Raw genomic sequence first — 27,498 nt, forward strand, 5'->3', positions numbered from 1 at the left:
CATATTTTATTTCATAAGCTGATGGTTTATCATCTGCTTGCTGAGAACTAACATACCAGCATTTAAGCTGTTGCCCTATTATCACTCAACTGGGAAATTAGGTCCCTTTACACTCCATGGGGCTTACCTCCGAGTAAACACATATATCATTCCACTTATTTGACATTGATTGATAGATGACATGCAGTGGTATTTAGTACACTTGGTATGTCATACTATATGCTGTATTTGATAGGGGACAGTCTGTGAGTTTTCATATTTGATACCTCTCCAACTGCAGAAAGATGGAAAGATGCCAGCCTAAAGCAGTTAAATACACACACACACACACACACACACACACACACACACACACACACACAGTGGTACCTCAGGTTAAGGATTTAATTCATTCCGGAGGTCCGTTCTTAACCTGAAGCTGTTCTTAACCTGAAGCACCACTTTAGCTAATGGCACCTCCTGCTGCTGCCGCACCTCCGGAGCACGATTTCTGTTCTCATCCTGAAGCAAAGTTCTTAACCCAAGGTAATATTTCTGGGTTAGCGGAGTCTGTAACCTGAAGTATATGTAACCTGAAGCATATGTAACATATGTAACCCGAGATACCACTCTGTGTGTGTGTGTGTGTGTGTGTGTGTGTATATATATATATATATATATATATATATATATCATAAAAAATCTGAATTCCAGATATGTCACATCTGAAAGACATACCTTTGGCTGGATTAAGCTACTAAAACTAGAATCATCTCAGAATTTCAAAGTAACTTGAAGAGGATGAAGCTTAGAATTCAAGTGTTTGGAGGAGATAGAATCAAGAAGTTATGAACAAAACTCTGCTGCCGAGTCTGTTTTCCTAAGCCATCCGCTGGAGTTTTCCTCTACATGTCCCCTTGTATAGGTCAGGCCGTCCGTTCATTGTTGGCAGAGAAAAGATTCTTTTCCTCGTGTTTTGTGTTTGAGTTTCCTTTATCCTCTGTGTATCATCGTGGACCCTTGTTTGTATCGTTTGTGCAGCGCACGACTCCACATCCAAGAGGTTTGTTAGCAAAGGAGACGTGAACTATGAACACACTGCCCTGACATTTTAGGCAAGAGAAACAGGATCATACAATTCTCTCGGGACCAGCCGCAGACTTACGAGTGAGCCTCTTCAGTATGAAACTCAGGTGTAATTGAGCATGCACAAAGGACAGGCAACATGAAACCCATGAGAATTGTGTCCGAAAGCCCTGCTGCCAGCAGGATTTTCACAGAATTTCCAGCTCTTCGTCGATATCCTGCTTGAAATTGGGTGGGTGAGGCAGAAAACAGAGGGGAATTCTGTGCAATGTGCCTAATACTGATGGATCAGACCATTGGTCCATATAGCTCAGTCTTGTCTACACTGGCAGCTCTCTCTAGGGTTTAAGGCATGAGTCCCTTCTAGAGGGACCTGGAAAAGCTGGGGATTGAAGCTTCTGCACTCAAAACAGCTGCTGTACCAGGAAGGGTAGGGGACGCGCGTGGCGCTGTGGGTTAAACCACAGAGCCTAGGACTTGCCGATCAGAAGGTCGGCAGTTCAAATCCCCGCGACGCGGTGAGCTCCTGTTGCTCGGTCCCTGCTCCTGCCAGCCTAGCAGTTCGAAAGCACATCACAGTGCAAGTAGATAAATAGGTACCGCTCCGGTGGGAAGATAAACGCTGTTTCCGTGCGCTGCTCTGGTTCGCCAGAAGTGGCTTAGTCATGCTGACCACATGACCCGGAAGCTGTACGCCAGCTCCCTCGGCCAATAAAGCGAGATGAGCGCCGCAACCCCAGAGTCGGTCACGACTGGACCTAATGGTCAGGGGTCCCTTTACCTTTACCAGCAAGGGTGCCAACTTGAATAAAATATTTGCTGGGGGGAGGCAGGTAAACCCCGCTTTGCATAATCGATCACAATACACAGTGCATGCATACCATTTGAATGGCAAGGTCCATCAATTCTGGGAGGGCCCAGCCCCTTCAAATATTTTATTGGGGGACCCGAAGGGACCTTAGCCCTCGAGGTTGGTTCCTATGTGGACCAGTACGGCTCTGTCATGCTAGTCACACATGCCGAGGCTCAGGCCCTGTGTCTTGTGTTCTGGGGGTGTACAAGTGTGCTACCCCCACACTTAACAACATGGGAACCTTCAGACTTCCCCTGCCCTGTTTTCCGTCCTTGACTAGGGGCCTGGCTGCAGACTTGCATTTTTATAACCTGGCCAGAGAGCTGTATGGAACCCTGTTAATAAGCACAATATGTTACCTGGGCTTATTCGTTTATTTATTTAAAAGAATTTGTATGCCGCTTTTAATTATATATATAACAAAACCATTCAACTCTCTAACCCAGCGGTTCTCAACCTGTGAGTCCCCAGATGTTGTTGGACTACAACTCCCATCATCCCTGAGCTCTGCCCTTGCTAGCTAGAGGTGATGGGAGTTGTAGTTCAGCAACATCTAGAAACCCACAGGTTGAGAAAGGCTCCTCTAACCCCATTGAGGGAGCCCATGGTATAGTGTTTGGTTGGCCATATTTTAACCCATGTGACAGCAGTGTGCTGCTCCGATTGGTGCTGGTTGCCACTAGGGGTTGCTCTACACCGCAAGCATGATGGCGGCTCTCTGGTGGAATTCATTCCTCAGGGAGTTTTGACTGGTGAACTGGATGAAGACTTTTCTATTTCCCCCCAAGCCTCTTTAGTCGCCAATATTTCAATTTTTTTGTTTTAAGACCACAAGAACCCTGCTGGGACAGATCAACAGGCCCCGTAGTCTCCTACCCTATTTCACTTAGCAGTCAAATGATTGTCTATGAAAAGTCCACAGGCAGCGCCTGAAGACCACAGATTTTCCACCTGCAGCTCCCTAGTAACTAGTCTTCATTGGCATATTGCCTCTGATCCCAGGGGCTGCATAAAACTACCTTGGCTAGTAGCCAATAAGGATTGGGGTGGGGGGTAGAGAGGAGAAGAATTCAATTTAGTTCACATTTCGATGCAAACCTACCTAATTCACACCTCCAGAAACAATGTGTGCATTGAAATGCAGATACCCTTTGAAATTTGCAAACTTCTCCAAACTTTCTGATGCAGGTTCCCCAACCGAAATGTGCCTACGAAAAGCAGCAGCATATGTACTGGAGGAAAAGTGTTCATAAAAGTATACAAGTTGGTGAAAATGGGATACAAAGTGTATTGCAATGGGGAAAACAGGAGAAATTCACATCAAAATGCTAACAAATTTTAATGACGAATTTTAAAAACAAACTAATGCAGAAATGTGGCCAGTTAAACACAAGTCGGAAGAAGTAAGAAGTTCAGGAGAAACAAAAAGTGACAGATTTGTCCATCTCCACTCACCCGAGGCAGACCTCTGTTGCATAAATTTGCCCCAAAACCTCTTTTGAAGGGTATGGTTCTCTGTGATTTTGCCCTTTTTGTGATCCATTAGAATCTAGGAGATCCAAATGAAGGGCAAAACCCAACAGGGTAGACAAATTGGTCTGCATAAGTCATAACATCCTCTAAATTTCTAGCCTGCCTCCCTCGCCCCTTTGTCATTTGTGGGGACTCGCCAAACTTAACGCTCTGCTTTGACTACGGTTGTTATCACTTTTCCTAAGGAGGGAACCACGAAGCAGCTTCAAGCAGGAAAGAAATCATAACCATTTTAAACAGATTAGATAATTGTGCTTAGCTTCCTGCCGTGTTTTCATTTATTTCTGAGCTAGAGTAGATGCATCATGTTGAGCAATACTTTCCTTCCCTCCCTCTTTCTTTTCTTGCAGGGGGTGGTGGGAGCTGGAGCAGCAGCAGGAGGAGGAGGAATCACGTGCAAATACAGGCTAAGTCCTGATAAGAATCCTGAAAGTAAACAATGAATTCCTACTAATGGCTAAGTCACCAAGGTAAGATCAAGTCTAAATACACACCCTTAGTTAAATATGATTTCATTAACTCACATTACGTGGCTCCGCTGAAGTTTTTCTCCTTCTGATCCCTGTCGGGTGAATTGCACACGAGGTTGATCAATCATTTTCTGACAGCCTGTTTGCATCTGCCCCGGGTTCGAAGCAGGGCAGCCTCTGAAAGGTTTCGCTTTGCTTTGCAAGTCTCGGGCAACCACTACTTCTCTCGGCCAGCTCCCCTTGCTGGGTCACAAGTCTGCCCTTCTCCAGGGCTAGTGCAGGCATAGGCAAACTCTGCCCCCCCCCAGATGTTTAGGACTACAATTCCCATCCAGCTCTTGAATTATGGTGCTGGAGGAGACTCTTGAGAGCCCCATGGACTGCAAGAAGATCTCCATTCTTAAGGAAATCAGCCCTGAGTGCTCACTGGAAGGACAGATCCTGAAGCTGAGGCTCCAATACTTTGGCCACCTCATGAGAAGAGAAGACTCCCTGGAAAAGACCCTGATGTTGGGAAATATGGAGGGCACAAGGAGAAGGGAATGGCAGAGGATGAGATGGTTGGATAGTGTTCTCGAAGCTACCAGAGTTTGACCAAACTGCGGGAGGCAGTGGAAGACAGGAGTGCCTGGCGTGCTCTGGTCCATGGGGTCACGAAGAGTCAGACACGACTAAACGACTAAACAACAACAACAATTCCCATCATACCCTAGCTAGCAGGACCAGTGGTCAGGGATGATGGGAATTGCAGTCCCAAACATCTGGAGGGCCGGAGTTTGCCTATGCCTGGGCTAGTGAGACTGGATAGGCTTTCTTAGAGAACATCAGGGGCTTAGAAACCTAGGAAGTCAGACCAGTATAATTTACCCTGATAGGCAGCAGCTCCCCAAGGCTCCAGGCACCCTACCTGGAGATGTCTAGGATTTAACCTGCAGCCTTCTGTATGCAGAACAGATGTTCCACCACAGACCTATGGCCAGCAGCCGCTGTTGAGCAATGAGAATGATTGGGCAGAAGTTGGGGAGACCAGACGGTAGGTGGAGCCGGAGCCAATGACAGGCAGTCAACTAACTCTGGTTTTGTCCCACCCCGCCCCTCCACGTTGAGGTCTCCTCCTGCTGGTTCTCTATCCCTTCTGCAGGCATCACCTGGTTTCAGTATATTTTTAATTAGCTTTTCGGATCTACAAAACAGTTCTCAGCTCCAGGATATAGTCAAACCAGCAATCGTCCTTATCCATACACAAAATAAATTGTGAAGCGTATGTAAGAATGCAAAAACCACAGGTGTATAGTAGTTCTGAAAGTTTTACTGAGGGCTGCAAGGTGGCTACATAATCACAACATCAAGTTATGCTATATGTAATTCCTTGACCAAATCCACTCATAAGCAAGAGGGGGTTCTAGACCGTGTTCCTCTTTACCTTGTTGTTGTTTAATCGTTTAGTCGTGTCCGACTCTTCGTGACCCCATGGACCAGAGCATGCCAGGCACTCCTGTCTTCCACCGCCTCCCGCAGGCTCATGTTTGTAGCTTCAAGAACACTGTCCAACCATCTTGTCCTCTGTCGTCCCCTTCTCCTTGTGCCCTCCATCTTTCCCAACATCAGGGTCTTTTCCAGGGAGTCTTCTCTTCTCATGAGGTGGCCAAAGTATTGGAGCCTCAACTTCACGATCTGTCCTTCCAGTGAGCACTCAGGGCTGATTTCCTTAAGAATGGACATGTTTGATCTTCTTGCAGTCCATGGGACTCTCAAGAGTCTCCTCCAGCACCATAATTCAACAACATCAATTCTTCGGCGATCAGCCTTCTTGATGGTCCAGCTCTCACTTCCATACATCACTACTCGGAAAACAATAGCTTTAACTATACGGACCTTTGTTGGCAAGGTGATGTCTCTGCTTTTTGAAATGCTGTCTAGGTTTGCCATCGCCTTTCTCCCAAGGAGCAGGCGTCTTTTAATTTCGTGACTGCTGTCACCATCTGCAGTGATCACGGAGCCCAAAAAAGTAAAATCTCTCACTGCCTCCATTTCTTCCCCTTCTATTTGCCAGGAGGTGATGGGACCAGTGGCCATGATCTTCGTTTTTTTGATGTTGAGCTTCAGACCATATTTTGCGCTCTCCTCTTTCACCCTCATTAAAAGGTTCTTTAATTCCTCCTCTTTACCTACAAATGAAATAAAAGTGAACTGAAATGGCCCCTGGTAACTCTTAATAATTTGCCTGTTAATTTCTCCAGAAGAGCAATATCCCAAACTTTAGTATACCAGGTTCTAATATTAGCCCCAATAGTTAATAAGTGGGGGCTAGTTGAGAGGAGACTGAGGTTGGTGGAGCAGCACCCCAATAGACCTAATGGATCAACCAGCCCCCATTGCCTATGGCCCCTTTCACTTATTCATTATCCCTTCTGTAGGCATAGTCTGGTTTCCATACATTTAATGAGTGGCAGTGGACTACCATTATTGAAACAAAGCTGGTTGCTTTGAGGTGAGGTGGAAGTTTTCCTGTAAGTGCCATATCTGTACCAGATCATTCCCATGTCGGGCTTGTTGTATCCAGTCATAACAGTCAGAAAGACATACATTCACAGACTTGGTGAGCAAGTGGCTAAAAAGTATTCACTGCTGCCTGAAAGGGTGCTATAACACAGCGAAGCAAGCAACACTATGGGAATTATTATTTCCACCACGTAATCCTTTGAGAACAGTGCAGTTGCATTTCATCTGCTAACAGATACAGGTGCCCATTTTTCGGACAATAGGAATTACCAGTAACTGGAGCAAGGGTCTTTGTGACATCAAGAATCCACATCAGATGTTGTAACAACTTTCTCTAGTATAGTAAATGCACCCTTCAGTCTTGCTCAGCATTCTGTAGCCCTTTTTGAAAGTGCTTGCAGAGGGTTTTGGTTTTTTAAAAAGTTGTCAAGTCGAATGTGTCAAACCAGAATTTGAAAGTCGGTGCATTTGCGGGGGCAGGAGAGGAGGAGGGAAACCAAGCTATTTAGAGGAGTGGGAGAGAGAAAACATCAGTTTTGGTCTTGCCCCAAACTGACAGAACACCCAAAGTAAAGACAAGGTAAAATGATCCACTCTTCTCTTGAGTCAGGACTTGAGAAAGAAGGTAAATATCCATTCCAAATGGTATCCACTAAAGCACTAAAGGCTTGCTAAACAAACAACTGTGCAATGCTGAAAATGTTCCCAAGAAGATGCAGAGGAGATGCAGAGTTAAGATGGGCCAAAGCAGCACGTGGGGAAAGTGGGCAAGCAGGTTTATTGTGTAGAAAACACAGGCAACATCAAATCGCAAGTGGGATTATTATTGTGTAGCAGATTTGTACTGCTGCTGGTCAGGAATGCTAAGGAAACAAGCAAACAAACAAACAAACAAAAATCCATTTCAGTTTTGGAATCAGTGGATAAAACCAGTACAGCGTTGAAAAGTTCAGCACCCTGTCTTGGTTCAAAATGGGATGCACTTGTATCCAAACACAGACAAAAAAATTGGTCAATGGTCTCAGAAAGTCCCATGCAAAATATGATTATGATATTTCAAGGGGTGTCCAAATGCATTACAAATAAACAAAAAACACTTCCAAAATATATAGTAAATTTGCGTTGTACATTTATATCTTGCTGTTCTTGCATGGAGCTTCCCACACCCCAATGTTTAAATCCCAATGACCCCAATGACTAAGAGAGAGCAACTGGTCCAAGGTCTTCCGACGAGCGACAGGTTTGATACAACATTTGAACCCAGGTCTCCTGAAGTGTACTCTGCAGTCTCGCTGCACATCATGTGACTAGAGAATAGCACTGGCCAACCTTACAGGTCTGTACTCTGGGGTTCCCTGTACCCTGTTTCAATAATATGTGTGAAGTAGTGATTCAAACATGCTGTACAAATGCTGAGCATTAGTACTGATGTTTTGCCCACCACTCTATTGACGCCTTTGAGCACTAGCTGCTTGGCAGGGGGTTGGACTCGATGGCCCTTGTGGTCTCTTCCAACTCTATGATTCTATTCTATTCTATGATTTGCAGCTCCCCATTTCTTGCATCCATCCCGTTCACAACACAGGTGAGTGCTGGTCAAGCCATCACTCCAGCATAGAGGGCACTTTATGGCACACCTGAAGCAGAAAAGTTGTTGTTGTTGTTTAGTCATTTAGTCGTGTCCGACTCTTCGTGACCCCATGGACCAGAGCACGCCAGGCACTCCTGTCTTCCACAGCCTCCTGCAGTTTGGTCAAACTCATGCTGGTAGCTTCGAGAACACTGTCCAACCATCTCGTCCTCTGTCGTCCCCTTCTCCTTGTGCCCTCCATCTTTCCCAACATCAGGGTCTATTCCAGGGAGTCTTCTCTTCTCATGAGGTGGCCAAAGTATTGGAGCCTCAGCTTCAGGATCTGTCCTTCCAGTGAGCACTCAGGGCTTATTTCCTTCAGAATGGATATGTTTGCTCTTCTTGCAGTCCATGGGACTCTCAAGAGTCTCCTCCAGCACCATAATTCAAAAGCATCAATTCTTCAGTGATCAGCCTTCTTTATGGTCCAGCTCTCACTTCCATACATCACTACTGGGAAAACCATAGCTTTAACTATACGGACAACTCTACAGAAAAGTTACTGCCAAGCATTGTTTGCAATCTAAATTTAGACAAATGCCATCAATTTGCAGACCGGCTGGGGGGCGGGGAGGAACCAGGGGTGGGTCTTGTGTGACTCCCCTTCTTTTGAACAGGACTAGGCTGCCCACCTGTTGCAGCACCTCCCTCCCAGCAGAAATGCATCTCCCCAAAAACAGTAGAGATTTGCATAAAACTTGCAAACTTTAGAACTAATCGCTATCATTTAAATAGAAATAATGGCTGCGTACACACTGTACAGTACCTTTAAAGCACATTCAAAGTACATTTTCCCATAAATAGTTCCGGACATTGTACCCCCAACAGAGTTAACAATTCCTAGCAACCCTCAACAAACTATGCACAGTGCCCTGAATTATTTGAGGGAGAGAATGTGCTTTGAATGTGATTTAAAGGTATAGTGCATCTCACCATATTGGTGAAGGCTGTGGCCATGTGACCTGTCTGCTGTCCAGGTGCCAACTCTGGGTGGGCAGCTGCAAAGCCCCTCCTACTGGCTCTTTTATCTTTAAGCCAGACTTGAACTGGGCAGCCCTTCAGACGGATGGACTGCTCTGAAAAACAGGACACTGTGGCCAGTCTAAATGGACTGGTGCAGGTGATGCTGCCTGTGAACTGAACCCCAATTAGCCATACCCATCTTTAAAGATCTTTTAAACTCTAAATTCCCAGCATCCCTTAAAACTGCAGGGGAAGTGACTCCCTGGGAATTGAGGTCATATCTAGCATTCCCCTTGGCTGTGGTGTCTGAAGCTGCGCAGGCTGTTTGCTTAGTAATCTCCTTGGCTCTGTAAGTTGTTAGGGGTAACCAAAGGCAGCTGATTTCTTAATTGTTTAAGGCAGGAAATCAGCTTCTTTCATTAGTTGCCATAATAATCTTGAGAGCAAACCAGGATTCTGCCTGAGTGAGTTTTTGATCTTCTCCCATACAAAAGAGAAGCATTTTCTTGGTATCGGCAGTGAGCCTTTATCCTGAGAAAGCTGTTGTTCTCCTAATAAACAGGACAGCGGTTTGGGAACAACAACAACAACAATATCAGATTTCTTTCTGTACTAGGTTCAAGAACTTCTCATGTCTTGCAGTCCTGTGCCTGTTTACTCAGAAGTAAGTCCAACTGTGTCCACTGGGGACTGTTTTTGCTTATTTGTTTATACATGCATTCATACATTCAGAAATGTTTGTCCTGTTTTTCTTTCAAAAGTAAACCCAAAGCATATAGAAAAAATGCTGGAAATTATTATTTTATGACACTATTTTTAATTGTGTTTTATTTCTTGTAGGTGGCTGGGATCGGCTGTCATATAAAATAAAATAATATAATATAATGATAAAAGTATACATAGTACACAGTGAAATTAGTAAAATCAATTTCATACAATAAAACCAAAGGCAGAAAAAGACGATTACCAGTAAGTTTGTGTTTAGGATTGCAGCCTTGGCTCATCAAACAAAAACAGGTTGTTGTTGTTTTTTTGGGGGGGGACAAGAGGTGGTGAAATGTCCTGAGAGACTGAGGGAGGGGGTTGGTTTTGGTGTGTTTATTGTCCATTCTGACCAACTACCCCTTGGCAAAAAACAACGTAAATGGGGGAAGACTCTAAGCACTGTTTAAGGGGCAAGGAAGATCATTACCATAGTAACTGACATGATTTGCAAGGTTTAATCAAGGAATTGCAGAGAGGTGAGCAGTTAGGCATGCCTCTATGGTGAGTAATGAATGTGTGGGCAATTCCTCACTGCAGCAATGGCTGGGGGAGCACCGTCCAGCCTTTAATGAGCTATCATTCTTTGTTCCTTATACAGAGAGTTCTGGGACTGTATTAGTTCATCCTTGGGACATTTTGGACTGCAGAGAGAAGTGTTTTAGGTTGGTTGGTTTGTTTAGGAAAAAAACACACCCTTCTCATTCACACCAACAAGTGGCTGATAAGTGACCTCTTTAAATCTAAATCATGTAAAATCTAAATTAACTTGTTTGCAGCAGTTTGCAAGCTGAGCCACAAATCTGGGAAAAGCAGCAGTAGCATAAGGACGGTCAGCGTGGCATAGCGTTTAGAGACTTCAACTAAGGTGATCAGAGTTCAAATTTCCAGTCTGCTGTGAAATTTGCTGGGTTATTTTTGCGGGTGGCCTAGTGGAGGTGAAGGCTAATGGAGTGCAGATCTGGAACTTTTCTCCATCGAAGGAGTGAGGATTTAATCCAGTGGTTCTCAAACTCATCCCCAGTGACACCTACCCCACCCTATAAAAAGCATTATTCGGAATAGCAGTTTGCATAACTCACTGAGGAAGTTAATAACACAATAAAATCCAAAACAGTAACAATTAATTGCACAAATACAGTGGTACCTCAGGTTACAGACGCTTCAGGTTACAGACTCCGCTAACTCAGGAATACTACCTCGGGTTAAGAACTTTGCTTCAGGATGAGAACGGAAACCACGCGGTGGCGGCAGCAGGAGGCCCCATTAGCTAAAGTGGTATCTCAGGTTAAGAATAGTTTCAGGTTAAGAACGAATTAAGTTCTTAACCTGAGGTACCACTGTACTCAAAATCGAATCAAAACTACTTAGTTTAATAAAATCAACATAATTGATTAACTCAACCGTTTTGAGTCCATGGCTTCCTTGACCAACCACATTCTTTCTGTGGCAACCCTGTGGGATGCAGGGGCCCAGTTATGTCACCCCTTGCCTGCAGAACTGGCAGCCCCTTACCCCTCCCTTGTGGAGTGTTCCCTCAGCCTCCTCTCCCCTCTCCTCGGGAGTCCCCCAGGCAGCTACTGCAGCCCCCCACCCCTGGTTTCTGAGCCGCCTCAGGTCCTGGCAACAAGCACCCCCTGGCCAGCCCCAGAGGCAGCCTTTTCCTGGGGAGATCGTAGTCAGGGCTGCTGCGACAAACAGCTGTGCAAGCCTTTGGGAGGCAGAGATGCAAGAAGGCATCAGAAGATGGAGGGAAAGAAAGAGGGACAGAGGCCAGTGTTGTCCGCGACACCCCTGTCCATCAGCCAAGGCACCCCAGGGTGCCACGACACACTGGTTGAAAACCACTGGATTATCTTGATCCAGTGAGAGTAGTTCTTAAAGTCTGATAGTCATTTATACCTCCTGTGCCTGTTAGCGTCCCCCTAGGTAATCCCACCAACTCTTGGGGGAGGTACCACCCACTTTGGGAACTATTGATGTTACCTCTTGGGGTGGTATTCTGAGATGTGAACAGAGATCTCACTAGCCAAAGGCTAACATGTTAACCACTACTCAAGCCAACTCATTACTCCATGGTGTTTGCTCTCTCTTCTTCTCTCTCTCCCACACCCTCCCATGCCATGAAGAAGATAAAATAGAGTCACTTGTTCTGAGAGCTTATCTATTAATAACCCACATCCAGCAGATGATGGATGGGATACAAATAAGAGGATAACGATGAAAATTGTTGTATGCAGTGTTGTAAAATAAGTTGCATGCAATGTTAGTTCTATGGCAGAGTAGAACCATTGAAATTAGTGGACATGACTAACTTAGGTGCATTGATTTTAGTGGGTCTACTCTGAGCAGGCCTTAGTTTGGAAGAACCCATTATTTTTAAAAACAACTTAATTTTTTAAAAAATCATGGTCATACATTTCCTAATCCTTGCTAGGCATGTCCAAAGTCCGTTTTGGGGGCCTAATCTGGCCCGCCGGTTGGTTTAATCTGGTCCCTGTGGCAGTTTATTTCCTGGGGTAAAATCCTAAAAAAACCCTCAACAACTTCGGTCGGCCCTCATGTCCCTTCACTTCATCAAATCTGGCCCTCTTTGAAAAAAGTTTGGACACCACAAAGCAGGGGGTGTACCTGGCTTGAGACCTCTAAGTGCTTTCCAGATATAGAAGGGGCATAGTCTGAAGGTGCAGGATTCTGGATTCTGAATCAAACCAGCTCTGCGTCTGGTCTGATGGAAAACATCTTGGAACCCTCTGTTCTTTCATTAGAAGAAGAGCTGGATATGAAGGCAAGAGGTATTTGGCTGTACCAAAAATACCTAAGTACCAAAAGTTGCTGTGCACGGGGCATTTTTGATTTTGTAAATTTCTTTCCCCGTCCTTCCTCCCAGAGAGCAGGACTTCTCCTTACTGTGTTGTTGGGTGAACATTTTAGGAATTTAGTATTGTCCACTTGCATTGTACATTGAAATGTTTGCTTGCTTTTTGGGCATTGATTTGATCTGTTGGTATTGTATCTTGACAAGTTATTTGGAGACTTTCTTAAAAAAATAAAAAAGCAACTAACAAATTTAACCAATAAATAAACCCCTGTGCTTACACCCCTGTGTAATATGTCAACAGAAATAAACAGTGGCCTTTTTGAATTTGTCTGTTTGTGTCCTTCATTAAATTTTTGCATCCAGATGCTTGCCTTTTGAGAAGGGTGGGCTGACTCATTTGTTATATTTTGGTATGGCAAAGCCATCACGAGACGCTTTCAGCTCTTTGCTTCCATGCAGGGAATATTTCTGATGTATTTGCCCCTACATGGCAACAGCTGGAGTTTGACACACCAGGACAGGCTTGAGGAGAACTAACAGGCTCTGCTCTGAGTTAAATACCAGCTCCCACCACCCCGGGGCATACTATTAAGGAACACTTGCCATGTGGCACTGACAAAGCAAAATCATCTCCTCTGATGACTCTCTTTACTGTGTCAAAAAGCAACATGTGAATTGCTACTTTGACTTCCTTTCCTTGAAAAGTCCGGCATTGTTTAATTGACTTTAATGGATTTCATTGTAATAAAACTAATTTCCAACTGAGCTGTATTTGCATGCATGGACGGTGTCCTTATATTCAGTTTGGTAAAATCAAAGTAGTTGCTTTCATTTCCCCATTGCAGCGGCTCATAGCCTACTCAGAGGGAGTTCATACATTACATTTCCCTTCGGACGATTGCAGCTCTGACTTGATTGATTGAATCTGGGAAATCCCAGCGACCCAAAGGGCCAATCCCAGCACTGATTGGCATTAAAGATAAAACTGTTTCCCAGTGAATCAGCTGCACATTTCTTATGCAGTCTAATTTATTCCGTTAGTATTTTGTTTTCTTGCTGCAAGAGATACTGGCCATATGGCATTCCCTTAAGACTGCACAGGGAAATTCATTGCGGGTTTCAATACAGAGTGCACACATTCAATACACATGTTCTGTTCTGACATGAAGATGACTCCTAGGTAATACTGACCATGCTGAACAGGTCTATTTGGAGGTTCAGATAATCATATCTAATACTTGCTATCATCTGATGAAGATCTGCTTTAGAATGGGTCAGCCGACCAGCCTCCTCTTGCAGCTGAAAGCAGGTATCGCTGAGTAGCTTGGAGGCATGAGGGGTGATATTTTGACATTAAGAAAGGTGGGAACATATAATAACCTATCTGGTCCTGGAGAACACTCAAGGTTCATGAAAACACTTGGCTAAGTACGTTCCTCAAGTATTGTGATCCAGAAATGTCATGAATTTGAATACTGCCATCTCCTGCAAAGCAACATTAACTGTACTGACTATTTGATTGTAGAACATATACTCGACAGTTAAATAAGAGGCTACTTTTTAATCATCACCATCGCCATGGTGGTTATAATACACTCACTGCTATAGCTAGCTACGTTCTTCATGTGGATCCTTTTGAGTAATGTGGATAGTGGAGAGACAAGAGTTCCTGGGAACTACAAGAGATTTCTCCACTTTCCTCCACCTGCACATGCCCTATGCTGTCCCCAGATATTCTCCAGAGGACTGGGGGAAGCTCCAGAATAGATTTAGAGAGCATTTGGTGGAATATGGGTGGAATATTATTGGTGGAATATTATTATTATGTGGAATATTATTATTAATATGGTTCCATTGGGCAAGGAGAATTCTTTGTGCGGACAGGATAACAACAACAACAACAACAACAACAACAACAACAACAACAACAACAACAACAATTTATTATTTATACCCTGCCCATCTGGTTGAGTTTCCCCAGCCACTCTGGGCAGCTCCCAATCAAATGTTAAAAACAGTACAGCATTAAATATTAAAAACTTCCCTAAAGAGGGCTACCTTCAGATATCTTTTAAAGATAGGATAGCTGCTTATTTCCTTCACATCTGAATGAAGGATGTTCCACAGGGTGGGCGCCACTACCGAGAAGGCCCTCTGTCTGGTTCCCTGTAACCTCACTTCTCGCAATGAGGGAACCACCAGAAGGCCCTCGGCGCTGGATCTCAGTGAACGATGGGGGTGGAGACGCTCCTTCAGGTATACAGGACCGAGGCTGTTTAGGGCTTTAAAGGTCAGCACCAACACTTTGAATTGTGCTCGGAAACGTACTGGGAGACAATGCAGATCTCTCAGGACCGGTGTTATGTGGTCCTGGCGGCCACTCCCAGTCACCAGTCTAGCTGCCACATTCTGGATTAGTTGTAGTTTCCGGGTCACCTTCAAAGGTAGCCCCATGTAGAGCGCATTGCAGTAGTCCAAGCGGGAGATAACTAGAGCATGCACGACTCTGGCGAGACAGTCTGTGGGTAAGTAGGGTCTTAGCCTGCTTACCTGGTGGAGCTGATAAACAGCTGCCTTGGACAAGAATTGACCTGCGCCTCCATGGACAGCTGTGAGTCCAAAATGACTCCCAGGCTACGCACCTGGTCCTTCAGGGGCACAGTTACCCCATTCAGGACCAGGGAACCCCCCACACCCACCTGCCCCCTGTCCCCCAAAAACAGTACTTCTGTCTTGTCAGGATTCAACCTCAATCTGTTAGCCGCCATCCATCCTCCAACCTCCAACAATCTGCTTAGAACTATGTTGACTATGGTCCAATCTGATTGTACTGCTTTTGGTTTGATTTTTTGTGTGTTATAGGGATTTTGTACTGAAGTGGGATAAAATGTCAGAATGGCATTCCATTCGTGCAAAAAAGAAAAAAAAAGGGGGGGGGGAATGAGAGTCTCCATCCCGTCCCTAGAAGAAGCCCATCAAAATTGGTGAGATTACTTTTGCATAATGAATTTCATTTCTGTTGTTTTTTTTTTAAAAAAATGATATTTATTAAAGTTTCAGAAAAGATTACAAAAATAAGAAAGACAAAAGAAAAGAAAAGAGAAAATACAAAATACAGAAAAGTAAAAACAGTTAAAAACAAATCAATCTTTCCATGTCTTGTCTTCCATTTACTTGTTTCCCTGACCTCCTCACACCTCCCTTTTTTGTATTCCAGTTCAGTTAGTTAATTCAGCAAATCCTTTCCCTCTTTGTTTTTATCTTAATCCTTTATCTTAATATATTATAACTTTAGATTCTCACCTGTTAACAATCCATTTTTACATACTCCTTTATAACATTGCTGCTAAAACCACTTAACTTCATTCCTACATCATTCTAACATTCATTAATTTTGCAGTATTTCTGTAAATAGTCTTTAAATTTCTTCCAGTCTTCTTCCACCGACTCTTCTCCCTGGTCTCGGATTCTGCCAGTCATTTCCGCCAATTCCATGTAGTCCATCACCTTCATCTGCCATTCTTCCAGAGTGGGTAAATCTTGTGTCTTCCAATACTTTGCAATAAGTATTCTTGCTGCTGTTGTGGCGTACATAAAGAAAGTTCTATCTTTCTTTAGATGAATTTCATTTCTGAAACCCCAAACTGCAGCGGAACTTTTCTTTTGAATTAATCATGATTGGTCCCAGTCTGAAGCAATTGGCCTGCTGCTATAGCAGCAGATTTTACAGTAATTAAAAACACACACACACAACACAACCACACGCACAACTAAGAAAGAAACTTCTGATGCTCACATAACATTTCCCTGGAGGGGGAGTCAATTTCCCACAGCAATGAAGATATAATTATCCTGATGTAAATCACAGCTGGATAAGTGGGAAGGATTGGCCTTTCTTCCTCTTGAGCTCATTGGAGGATTTTATCTTTCTGACAGCTACTGTCTGGTGGAGAGAAAGGATGCTTCCCTTATAACCGGTTTGCTTCTGGAAGAAATCAACATGTCTCAGGAAAAATGAAGGAAGAGATACTTCGGAGACCTGTAGCTTCCTATTCAGGATTAGCAACCAAACTGCTGATGCATTAAAAACAAGAGCCGCCACCAAGAACTATAGAGAAGACTGGGAAATGTTTATTGAATAGATGGGGGGAAATTGTGTACACCTGAAAACGTTGGCAGCGTTCAGATAAATTCAACAGTGTAAAGAAGTTTGGATGGATGCAATAATGGAATACTGAGTGGTTTAGTTTTCGTAAAATATGTAGGGATTTATGATATGCAAAATGAACCATGGAAAGAGAAGAAGGGAAGTCATTGGTATATTAAGGATGTTTAAATGAGTATTTTGAATTGTAAAACAGAAAATTTAATTACACACACAGAACTACAACCCTTGTTCAGCAGCATCTAAATCTGGGCCATGCAGGTGCCCTGCCCCACATGCCTGTTTCTGATAAATTTAGAGGGTTAAAAAGTATAAAAGTGAGACCTGCACCGAAGGTTGCCCTGTGAGATGTTTCTGTTCATGGTGCCAGTCAGGCAGTTTCTGCCATGACCCCCCCCCCCCCAGTTTTCTGTGGCCTCTTTCCCCTGCAAAGCCAATCAGCATTCCCTGGGCACTAAACATCCTCAGTTCTTATTGGGTGGTTTTGGGGTTACCAATCCCTTAGGGCTGTTTCTCCTAAAGATTTTTTGTGGGGGGCGGGCGGGGGGGGGATACTTTTGCAAACCTTGAGATTTCTCCAAATCTACTGAGACCTCCCTTTTGTGTGTTGGCTTGTGCTGTTTTGGCTATGCAAAGTCACTGTGCACCCCTGAACACCGGAAATTGAGGGAATGATTGAGTTTAAGTTGGTACTGAACTTTGTGGCCTTAAAAATTAGGGCTGTAAGCTTTAATCAGAAAATCAATCAAATTGCAGTTTAACTTGATTAATCGCTGGAAGCCAATTTGAATTGGAGAAGGTGAAGTTTAATCAGCAGTGCTGTGAGTTATAGACAAGCTCGTGTGTGTGTGTGTGTGTGTGTGTGTGTGTGTGTGTGTGTGTTTGCAGTTCTGTCGTGTTAATACAGTAGGGAACAAAGCTGGAAGTATAAAGGAAGGCTTTCTTTTCTGACAACAAGTAGCAGCTTTTGTTGATTAAACTGTAAATTATCCAACAGGTTTTTCAGCATTTCAAAAAGGTTTCAGTATTGAGGTTTCAGTACCAAATTTTAGGGCTGTCTCTAAATTAAAGGACTGTTGTTGTTTTTATTTATTTATTTATTTATTTATTTATTTATTTATTTATTTTTCCATTGTTTGATTAATTAAGGTCCCAGCATTATGCACACTTGAGAGTAAGCCTCACTGAGTTCTTCTGAGTAAACACAACTAGTAAGCACAACTAGGATTGTGCTGCATAGCTGCATAAATTTGCATAAATAGCACAACATTTCTTTTAAGATGATGTGCATAGATAGAGGTCAAGGTAAAAAGGACCCCTGGACGGTTAAGTCAAGTCAAAGGCGACTATGGGGTTGCGGTGCTCATCTCGCTTCAGGCCGAGGGAGCCGCCGTTTGTCCAACATTTGGACCAACATTTTTGGGACCCTCAAGCTTGAACTGTCATAGTTGGGCCCCTCAGAACCAGGATTGTTCTACACTTCTACTGACTCTTGGACTCTGGTATTGTTGAAATATATGCAACCACAAAAAAATCAATTTGAGTTGTGTGACTCAAATTGGGTCTGCTAGACACAATTTATTTAAAGCAATGTGGACTAACGTCACTTCTGGGGCCCCTCTGGGGTTGGAGGCCCTGAAATTTAAGCTTTGTTAGTTTCGTAGCAGATCCACCGCTGAGCCTGAGCAGGTTATTCTAAGGGAATGTGGTCTTTTCCTGAGGGAACAGATCTGACAGCATGACTCAGCGATCATCACTGAGGGAGTTCCCTGCCAAAGTTGGCATTCACTACTATGGGAAATTCATTCTGTAATGGCCTTTTTCTCACCTGCGGAACTGTAGCTACAGCTGCCTTGTAATGAGCTGTACTATTGGTTCCCCTAGCTTGGTGCCATGGCGCACTGACTGGCAGAAGCTCTCCACACCTTCCACCTGTGGCTTTTTCTAGCTCCACTGCTTGAGTTCTCTGCAACAGGATCTGCCTGTGATTGAATCTGGGTTTCTCTTTTCACATTGCGAAGCCTGTGCTGTCCTGCTACAGCTGGAGGTGTCTAACTTGCCAAGGGGGCGCCAAGTTCTGTGGCCAGTGCAACAGGCAGTCCACCTCTGATTCCTTGGAAGCTGAATATTGCACCCAGCGCTGTGCTGCTGTGCTTGTGTGGAATATATTGCAAAACACACACAAAGACACAGAGCCCTGCTTGAGCTATACTCCTTCTGCCTGGAAGACTCCAGTTTTCCCTGTTATCAACCCGGCACCTTCCTTGCCTGCTGCTCCACATACACTTAAATGCAGCTGAGATGAAGAAATAAAATAGATGTCAATGAAATGAAACCCAAATGTTTTCCTTGATCATTTCATGCGGGGCCAATGCCTCTTTAGTCCTGGATGTTCCAAAACAGGATTCGCCTCTGGCTGCGGCGCCATCAGGGATCAATGAAGTGAGTGATTCTGCCTGCCAGCTGTAGCGTGTGGATCCACAGGGGGAAAAATTGAGCACATCAGAGGATGGCCTTTTGCAATGGCTCACTTTTGATTTTGCTCATTTCTGTGGCAAGATTGGGCTATGCCCTATTACTTTCTCACAATGGAGCTTTTTCTCCTGTGCACCTTGCAGCACACAGCTGGGGAGCTTCAGGTGGTCTGGGCTGCAGTGTCTAAGTCAACCCCCTGAAGCCGGACAAGAGGAGCAAGCTCACCCCCACCTCCCTGGCAGTGGAGCTATTTTGCCCCTATAACTTTGTGATGTGTTTGTTTGCAACAAATCTCTCTCTCTCTCTCATTATCTATATCTATCTCTATCTCTATCATCATTATATCTATCTATCTATCTATCATCTATCTATCTATCTATCTATCTATCTATCTATCTATCTATCATCTATCTATCTATCTATCTATCTATCTATCATCTATCTATCTATCTATCTATCTATCTATCTATCTATCTATCTATCATCTATCTATCTATCTATCTATCTATCTATCTATCTATCTATCATCTATCATCTATCATCTATCATCTATCATCTATCATCTATCATCTATCTATCTATCTATCTATCTATCTATCTATCTATCTATCTATCTATCATCTATCTATCTATCTATCACCTATCTATCATCTATCTATCTATCTATCTATCTATCTATCTATCTATCTATCTATCTATCATCTATCTATCTATCTATCTATCTATCTATCTATCTATCTATCATTCATCTATAATCTTTCTTTCTTTCTTTCTTTCTTTCTTTCTTTCTTTCTTTCTTTCTTTCTTTCTTTCTTTCTTTCTTTCTTTCTTTCTTTCTTTCATCATCATCTATTCCCTTATCGAAATGGGTTTTTAATAATGAAAAGAAGGCATTCTGATAACCTCTGTGAATAGTGTGAATTGCACTAGTCTGAATTTCAGTCTGTGGCATGATGCTCTGCATCCTACTTTACAGAGGACAGTCCTCTATTAGATGAAGACTTCTTTTTGAAGAGCACTCTGGTATACGGTAAGTCCAGTTTAAAGACAAATAACCCCAAGAAGGGCAAGGAACAGAACCTAGAAGTGACCCATCACCAGACAGCCGCCTGGGAAGGCAGGCGCACAGCTCACCTGGTTGCTGTCTTCCTCAGCAGGGTGAGATGTGTTTCTATTTACATTATAGCAATTGTTTCTAAGCCTGCATCTCCAGGTACAAATCAGCACATGTAGATTTTATGCAAACCAGCGCTCCTCTTTTTGGTCAACGCATCTGTGGCTGCCCTGCTTGATAGTTCTCAACAGGGTAGTGGCAAAATTGTGTCTCTGCACTGCACAGACAATGGTTCAATGACTGAATTCTCCACCTTGCAACAAGAGATTCCTTTTGCATTGAAAGTTACAGCAGGGAGAAGGGTGGGCTAAAATTCCCCCGCAGGCATTTTATGTGGTTGATGATGTTATTAATCACCTTCCCTTCACTCTAAGGTCCCAGGGGGATACAATAATTAAAATACAACATTAATATTAAAACACGGTATTACAGAATACTTTTTAAAAAGTTCAAAACAGCTTTAAATTACAGAAATAAGGTGGGTTCTCAAACTACAGAGGAGCGTTTAAGAGTTCTTCTGCTTATTCTGCTGAGAGAAGCCCTAATAGCATTACTGTTTGCTATGACCCTTTCCAGGCCAGGTAACGACAGGAGAGAAAAAATAAATTAAGGACCACAAAGCTACTTTATTTGGGAGTGTTTATACCTTACCTATTCAGCAAAGTTCTCACGGCAGCTTGCAATATATTTTAAATACGCTAAAACAGACAATAATACATTACTACAGCAGGGCAAAGGTGTAGATTGGTTTCCCTACTATCCCTTGTTCTTGTTCCAACAACTGTCATTCTGCCACTGAGTCTCTCAGCCTAGAACGGATTGTTGAAGGGCCTCAAAGCAGCCAGTGGCCTCCAACATCCTGTTCTTGCAGCGGCCAACTAGATGCCTGTGGGAGACCTTCAAGCAGGACTCGAACCTAAGTCTTGTGGCTTGCGGCAACTGGTATTCAGAAGCATTCCTGCCTTCAAACATGGAGGCAGATCATAGTCATCATGGCTAGTAGTCACTGATAACCTTCTCTTCCATGAATCTTTCCAATCCTCTTTTAAAGCCATTCGAGTTGGTGGTCATCACAGCCTCCTGTGGAGCTGAGTTCCATAGTTCAACTATGTGCTGTGTAAGTACTTTCTTATATAAGAACATAAATGATACATTCCCGCCCCCCTCAGTTCTCAGATGTTCCAACCAACAGTGGCTTGGTTACACATGTTGAAGAACAATTGAGAGTCCGCTCACACAAGCATGAATAAAAACCACAACCATTCCATTCTTAAGGGATCTATTATATGGACCAACCCCGTTGAAGAGCAGTACATCTGGGGTGGGGGAGGGGGGAAGGCCCAGAAGTGCTATTTGATGTGTAATGGCTCATTTATGCAACATCACTTGTTGCTACAGAGCACAGGCTGTACATCTGTGTGCAACAACCTGAGCCAATTTGCTGTTTAATTTTTCACATGGTTTTAAAAAAATGTTTAAACCAGTGCTTTTTTCTGGGGGTACACAGGGGTACGCATACCCCTAAAGATGTTGTGAATCTAAGTCTGGCCTCATTGAGAGGCAATATCTAAATATGAGTAGGAAAATGAGAGTACCCCTAAACATTTTTTTAGGGGGGAAAAAGCACCGGTTTAAACCATCTACTTCCAAGCGTTCTACAATTAGAGAAGTGACCAAATGGGGCGCTGTTGAGTTCTGCTGCTTCAGATCACAGGGAGAGCTGCAGTCTTCACTCTTGGTTCTTACACACTGGGAATTACAGTCTTTTTCTTAGATGCCAAAACAAGGCGGTAATAATAGACAGCATTCCTAGCGACATGACGGACCAGCGCAACAACCGCCCCCACAAAACTGGAAGTGTATTATGTTACCCTCTTTTTTTCCTTGGGGAGAGGGGTGGGCAGACTGAAAGAGCATCAGACTTATTTACAGGAAGGGTTTGGGGAAAAGGTCAGGGAAAGTGTATAATTATTATCAGCTTTGCCAAGGCCACACCTGGATGGGGTGCTTAGTTCTGAGACAAGAACGAACTTGAGCTGCGTTTGGCAAGCACCACCAGCAAAGCTAACTGTAGAAATTAACAGGTCGGAATTAAAAGTGTATTAAGAAGGCCACGTCAGACGATGGAGGAAGCCAGAAGCAGCCCACGGAGATCTCGGAGTTGTAGCCAAGGCCACCCGAGTCTTTAATGGGGAGGCGTGGTCCACAAAGATTTCACTTCTGCAATGATGCTCCAACATGATCCATGAAGACAGTGGCTTAAAATTGCTAAATTTCATGCAAGCTTTCATGCGTCTGGCAAGTTCAGAAAGTCAGGTTGATTTTTCTCTCTCTCCAGAGCAAGATCTTCTTTCTTACATCGAACTTAGTATATGTGTCTTTTTGTTTTTCTTCATTTGTATGTGTATTCATTTAATCATGCACGCACATGCCTTGTAATAGAGGAGACCAAATTGTGTGCAGGAGAAGCTTCCAGACTTTTGCTGTTTTCGGGTGGCATTCCATTTGATACTGGCAAATTCAGGTTGCAAGGTCATAGTTATAGTTGATCCCCCCCACCAGCCCAGCAGGGCTATAAAGAGCAGTCAAAGATGCAACTGAGGTGGAAGATGGGGACGGATGGAGTTCTTCTTGCTGATATCCCCCCTCAGGCAGTGCCCAGTGGGAGCTGGATGAAAGCTGGCAGGGCTGGAGCAGAGAATACGCCATGCGCCTCTTGTTCCAGTGTAAAGTGGGTTTGGATTGCTCTGCTAGTGATTTTTATTTATGCAGTTTTTAATTCTTGCTGGGTTTTTTAAAATGTTTTAATACTGTTCTATGGCCTGTATTATGTTTTATATTCCATCCCTTGGGCGTTCTTGGGTTCAGGGACTGCCTGAACCCTTATATTCCAGCTGGCTCACTGAGATCATCTGCAGGAGTATCGCTGGTCGTTCCCAGGGTTAGTGAGGCTCATTTGATCATAACATGGGACTGAGCCTTTAGTGTTATTGACCCAGTATCTGCCAATAAAGATTCAGCAGGTGTCTTCTGTTTCAACTTCTAAATGTCTGCTGAAGACCCTCCCATTCTGTCACACTTATGCAGGCAGCTAAGGATGCATCTTCCCACAATACTAACCTGATTTCTGATTTTTAACTTGTAAACATGGTTTTTGTTGTACAGACAATTCCCCATTTGCACGGTGGTTGCGTTCTAAGGCACCACACACGTCGGCAGGATGCACAAAAGCCCGCCCTACCCCTTTCCAGTGTTGAAAATGGTGCCTGTGTCAGTGGTTGCACATGACTCGAAAGTTTGCAAATGGGGAGTTGCCTGTCCTTTTTCTAAAAAAACAAAAAAAATGTGTTTTTTTATGAACCAGTGGTATATAAATATTTTAATAAATAAACAAATAAAATAAAATTATGCAGAGCTAGACAGCTTGGATGGGGCCCTCCTGGTTGTCCCTCCCTCAGTGTGAGGTACATGTTGTGAAGGCCCAGGAAAGGGCCTTTTCAGTGGTGGCTCCATAGATTTCAGGGTTGTTTGTTTGGCAATCCATCTCTCTCTCTGTGTGTGCAATGAAATACACTTACTTTATTTATTTATTTATTTATTTATTTATTTATTTATTTAACTCCCTCTGTTCTGAGGCCCCATCTCTTTATAGTTTTAGGGAGCAATCTTAAACACAAGAAGCTGGAGCAAAGCAAACCCATGTAAGTTAAGGCACCATATGACCCAAACCTCATTCAGGAGTGGGTCTAATGCTGCCTGAGCTGGTCACAACCCCACAGAGGGTGTGGGGAGCCTTTAAACTGGTGTTTGAGTTACACGTCCCTTTTTCCTGGCTTGACTTATGCTGGCTTCCCCTCGCACAACTACAATTCCTGTAAAGAGGGATCGGCTGTTAAACCATTCTGAACTGTCACCCCGTGAAAGGAATTTTGGTCTCCTAACAACTCTCAACACCCATAACAAACTACAGCTCCCAGAATTATTTGTGAGTGGAAGCCATGAAGTGGTATCCTAGTGCTTTAGATGTATGGGGTGAATATGGCCTATGAGACGCCATTTTGAATTTCCTGCAATGCCCACCAAGTGATGTTGCGTTTGTCATTCTTTGCACTGTTGGAAATTTGAAATAATGGCTGCCGCCAGAGAGGAACACTGATTTCTGAGGTGGTCACCATCCCAGAGGTAAATCACCAGATATCTATTTTAGGTTTCCAGATGCTTGGCAGCCTCCCCATTTTGTTTTCCAATCTCGAGTAGGCTGAAAAAACAGGTTTAATGAGCCCTGATAGGTGCCATATACCATAACCACACTGTGTTCAACATGGTGATTTGTGGGTTGTGCCCCAGGCAGGAATCTAACCACTCCTCACACTTCACATTTTTCTAAGCATATCCTCTCCTAATGCCATTTTGCACAAATGCTATATATTGAATTAACCCTGGCACTCAGCTAATCAGACACTGAGGTCAAATAGACACCAATTTTGTTATAATCGTTCTTTAAAAATAGGATTCGATAATGACTCCAATTTAGTGTTTAAAAAATTACCAAAAAAAAAAAATTGCATTAAGGGTTACTGGTTGTTCTACTAGGGTACAACTATACAGAGATTGTATCTGGGGTCAGCACAGGTGCCCATTAACTCCTGTGGATCCTCATCGAGCTCTGAAAAGGAGTGTTTAGAGAACCAATAAAAACTATTGCATTACGTTCTTCATTAAATTATCTTTCCATTCGATATAAAGTTTTACAGTATTACCCCCCCCCCAAAAAAAGTGATGTTATGAGCCATCATTGCCAAAACAAGATGACATCTGATTGGCTCTCTAAACATTCCCTTTTCTGGTTATTTGGCTATAACTTTTGATAGAATACAGATAATTGAGCCACCCTTGTTGCATTACATTCTTCATCAAACTATCTTCCCACTGATATATAGTTTTATGGTATTACTCCAAAAAGGAGTGGTGTTAGGAGCCATCAAACCTCACAAATACACTTTTCCCAAAAGGCTTCCACAATTTTGGCCACATGCCATCCCCATCTCCACGAGCAGTGAGAGATTCCATGGGTTGCAGGCGTGTTTACCAGGGTCTGTATTTGCTTTTTGGACAAATAATAATAATAATAATTTTATTATTTACACCCCGCCTGTCTGGCTAGGTTTCCTCAGCCACTCTGGGCAGCTTCCAGCAAAATATAAAAACACAACAGAGACTGTGGTGTCTTTATGATGTATGGTTTTATTTACACATATAGGCAACCTGCAACTAGATGGAGGCTTTTGCATAGAATTCACACCCTATGCTTAACTGGCTTGGCTTCTTAGCATAACTAAATCCAGGGGGGTTGAATGTTTGGCGAAGTTTAGTCAAACACTGATGAATTCAAACTTTTACTGAATCCAGGAATTATGGAGAGGATCTGACACTCAGGAATTTAGGAGAATCTGGCCCCCCACAAACCCAAATTCATAAAATATTATATACTTCTGCCCCCAGATTGAATTACTTCAAATGAGTGTTTGTAGATTCTTTTTGAATTCTGGATCATTTGGTAAAAAAAAAAAAATACTGTAAATGAAGCGCATTGATTACTGACACATACTTGCAGGTACATGAATATTCACATTTGATGTGTGGATCAGAAACAAACTTGTCATAATTTCCTTTGGAGCCAGGATGCAGAACTGGAGATGAGGAATGGCAGTCTGTCAACAAAAAAATACTCTGAATGCGTAAGCCACTTTCTAAGCCCTAGATGTTCCTCAGCTTCCTTATGACTAATAGGTCCTGATCATAACTTAATTGCTGTGCAATTATTTCTTCCATTGCTTAATAACTAATTTTTCTCATTCATTAACAAGCTTCTCCTGCTCTTCACACTGGGTATATGATGGTCCTGTTCATCTGCAAATGAGTGAAAGTGATGTCCTTGGGCCAATTCCACCACAAACAGCCAAGTGGATTTCCCAGATTTTCTCCTGCAAAATTCATGCTGAATTTTTATTTCGACAAAACACTTTCTCATAATTATTCTGCTGCAGCCATTAAGGCTGGCCAAACAAGCCCCATCCACACATCAGCAAATGGAAGCCAGTTGTTTTTGCCATGGCATGACCAGTTGATTATCAGATTGTAGTAACACGGAAGTTGAAGTTTGCACTGGTGACCTCAGTGTTGCAGAATATTCTCTCTGTCAAAATAGCAGAGGCCCTTGATCACCTGACCTGAAGCTCCCATTCAAAAGAGTAATCTGATGCACAAACATCTGGTGTAAAGCATGCTGGTGTAAATTAAGCTGCCATAATGTTAGACTAGATCTATACTCCATAACTTCCAAGTGCCCTGGAAAAAAATGGGACATCCCATGTTATCTCATGAGATCTCAGTGGCCATTTAGGGTGCTGCCCTCTCGTGTGCTGCACTATTGACCCCCAAAAGCACTTTTTGGGTGCTGTGTGAAATTTTGTGAGGCGGGGCTCATATGTTTCGCCCAGGAGCATATCCTAAAAGACGAGCATCCCAATTTTGGATCGGGAAAGTTAGAAGGTATGATACTCCACTTAGCCAGAAGGCCACTGCTGCCTGAGCTGGCCTAAGCTTGGCAGGAAAAACAAGCCTTGAATTATGCCACCCTCTTTGGCAGCTTAATTCATGCCAAGTTCCTGGGTCATGCGACTGTTGTCCTAACCCCTACTGCACCAAGGATGAGTTAAACAGGAGTAGCCAGGCTACACAGGGAACCTTCCGGCTCAGCTAGTGATCTGCTGGATCCTAACCCTATCATCCTGGCAGAACTTGCTATACGATTGCTCCTTTAATTGCTGTTTGAACTGTTTTAATTGCTGTTCTGTTTTATCAGGCTTGTTTTATTGCACATGCTAATGGCAAGTGTTTATTTTAATATTTCTGTGGAATTATTTTGTCGTGCATTTCAATTACGTGTGTTTGCATCTTTGCAATCTGTTTTATACTTGTTAACCACTTTGAAGCCAGTCTGACAATTAAGCAGTCTACTCAACATCCACTTTGGAAACCATCTGTATTTATTTCACGGGGTGTCCGTGATTTAATCGGTCTCTGAATTAGAAGTGCATTAGGCCTTTGTGCAACTCTGGAGCGCCTCAGGCTATTGTCCAAGT

At 43.4% G+C, this 27,498-nt stretch overlaps 1 protein-coding gene across 1 annotated transcript in view; it reads left to right on the top strand.

The window, feature by feature from the left end:
* Positions 1–13,370, top strand: part of LOC310707418 (uncharacterized protein) — a gene marked incomplete at its 5' end in the record, with an annotated part of 471,308 nt that extends 457,938 nt beyond the window's left edge. Inside the window, 2 exons of the mRNA XM_083504614.1 lie at positions 3,802–3,921; positions 13,059–13,370. Coding sequence (XP_083360740.1) covers positions 3,802–3,869 — 68 coding nt within the window. The 3' untranslated portion in view covers positions 3,870–3,921; positions 13,059–13,370. The remainder of the gene's footprint in view (positions 1–3,801; positions 3,922–13,058) is intronic.
* Positions 13,371–27,498: the final 14,128 nt, after the last annotated feature.

The sequence above is a fragment of the Podarcis liolepis genome (genome assembly GCF_965112155.1).
Source record: "Podarcis liolepis genome assembly, chromosome: 5".
NCBI lineage: Eukaryota > Metazoa > Chordata > Lepidosauria > Squamata > Lacertidae > Podarcis > Podarcis liolepis.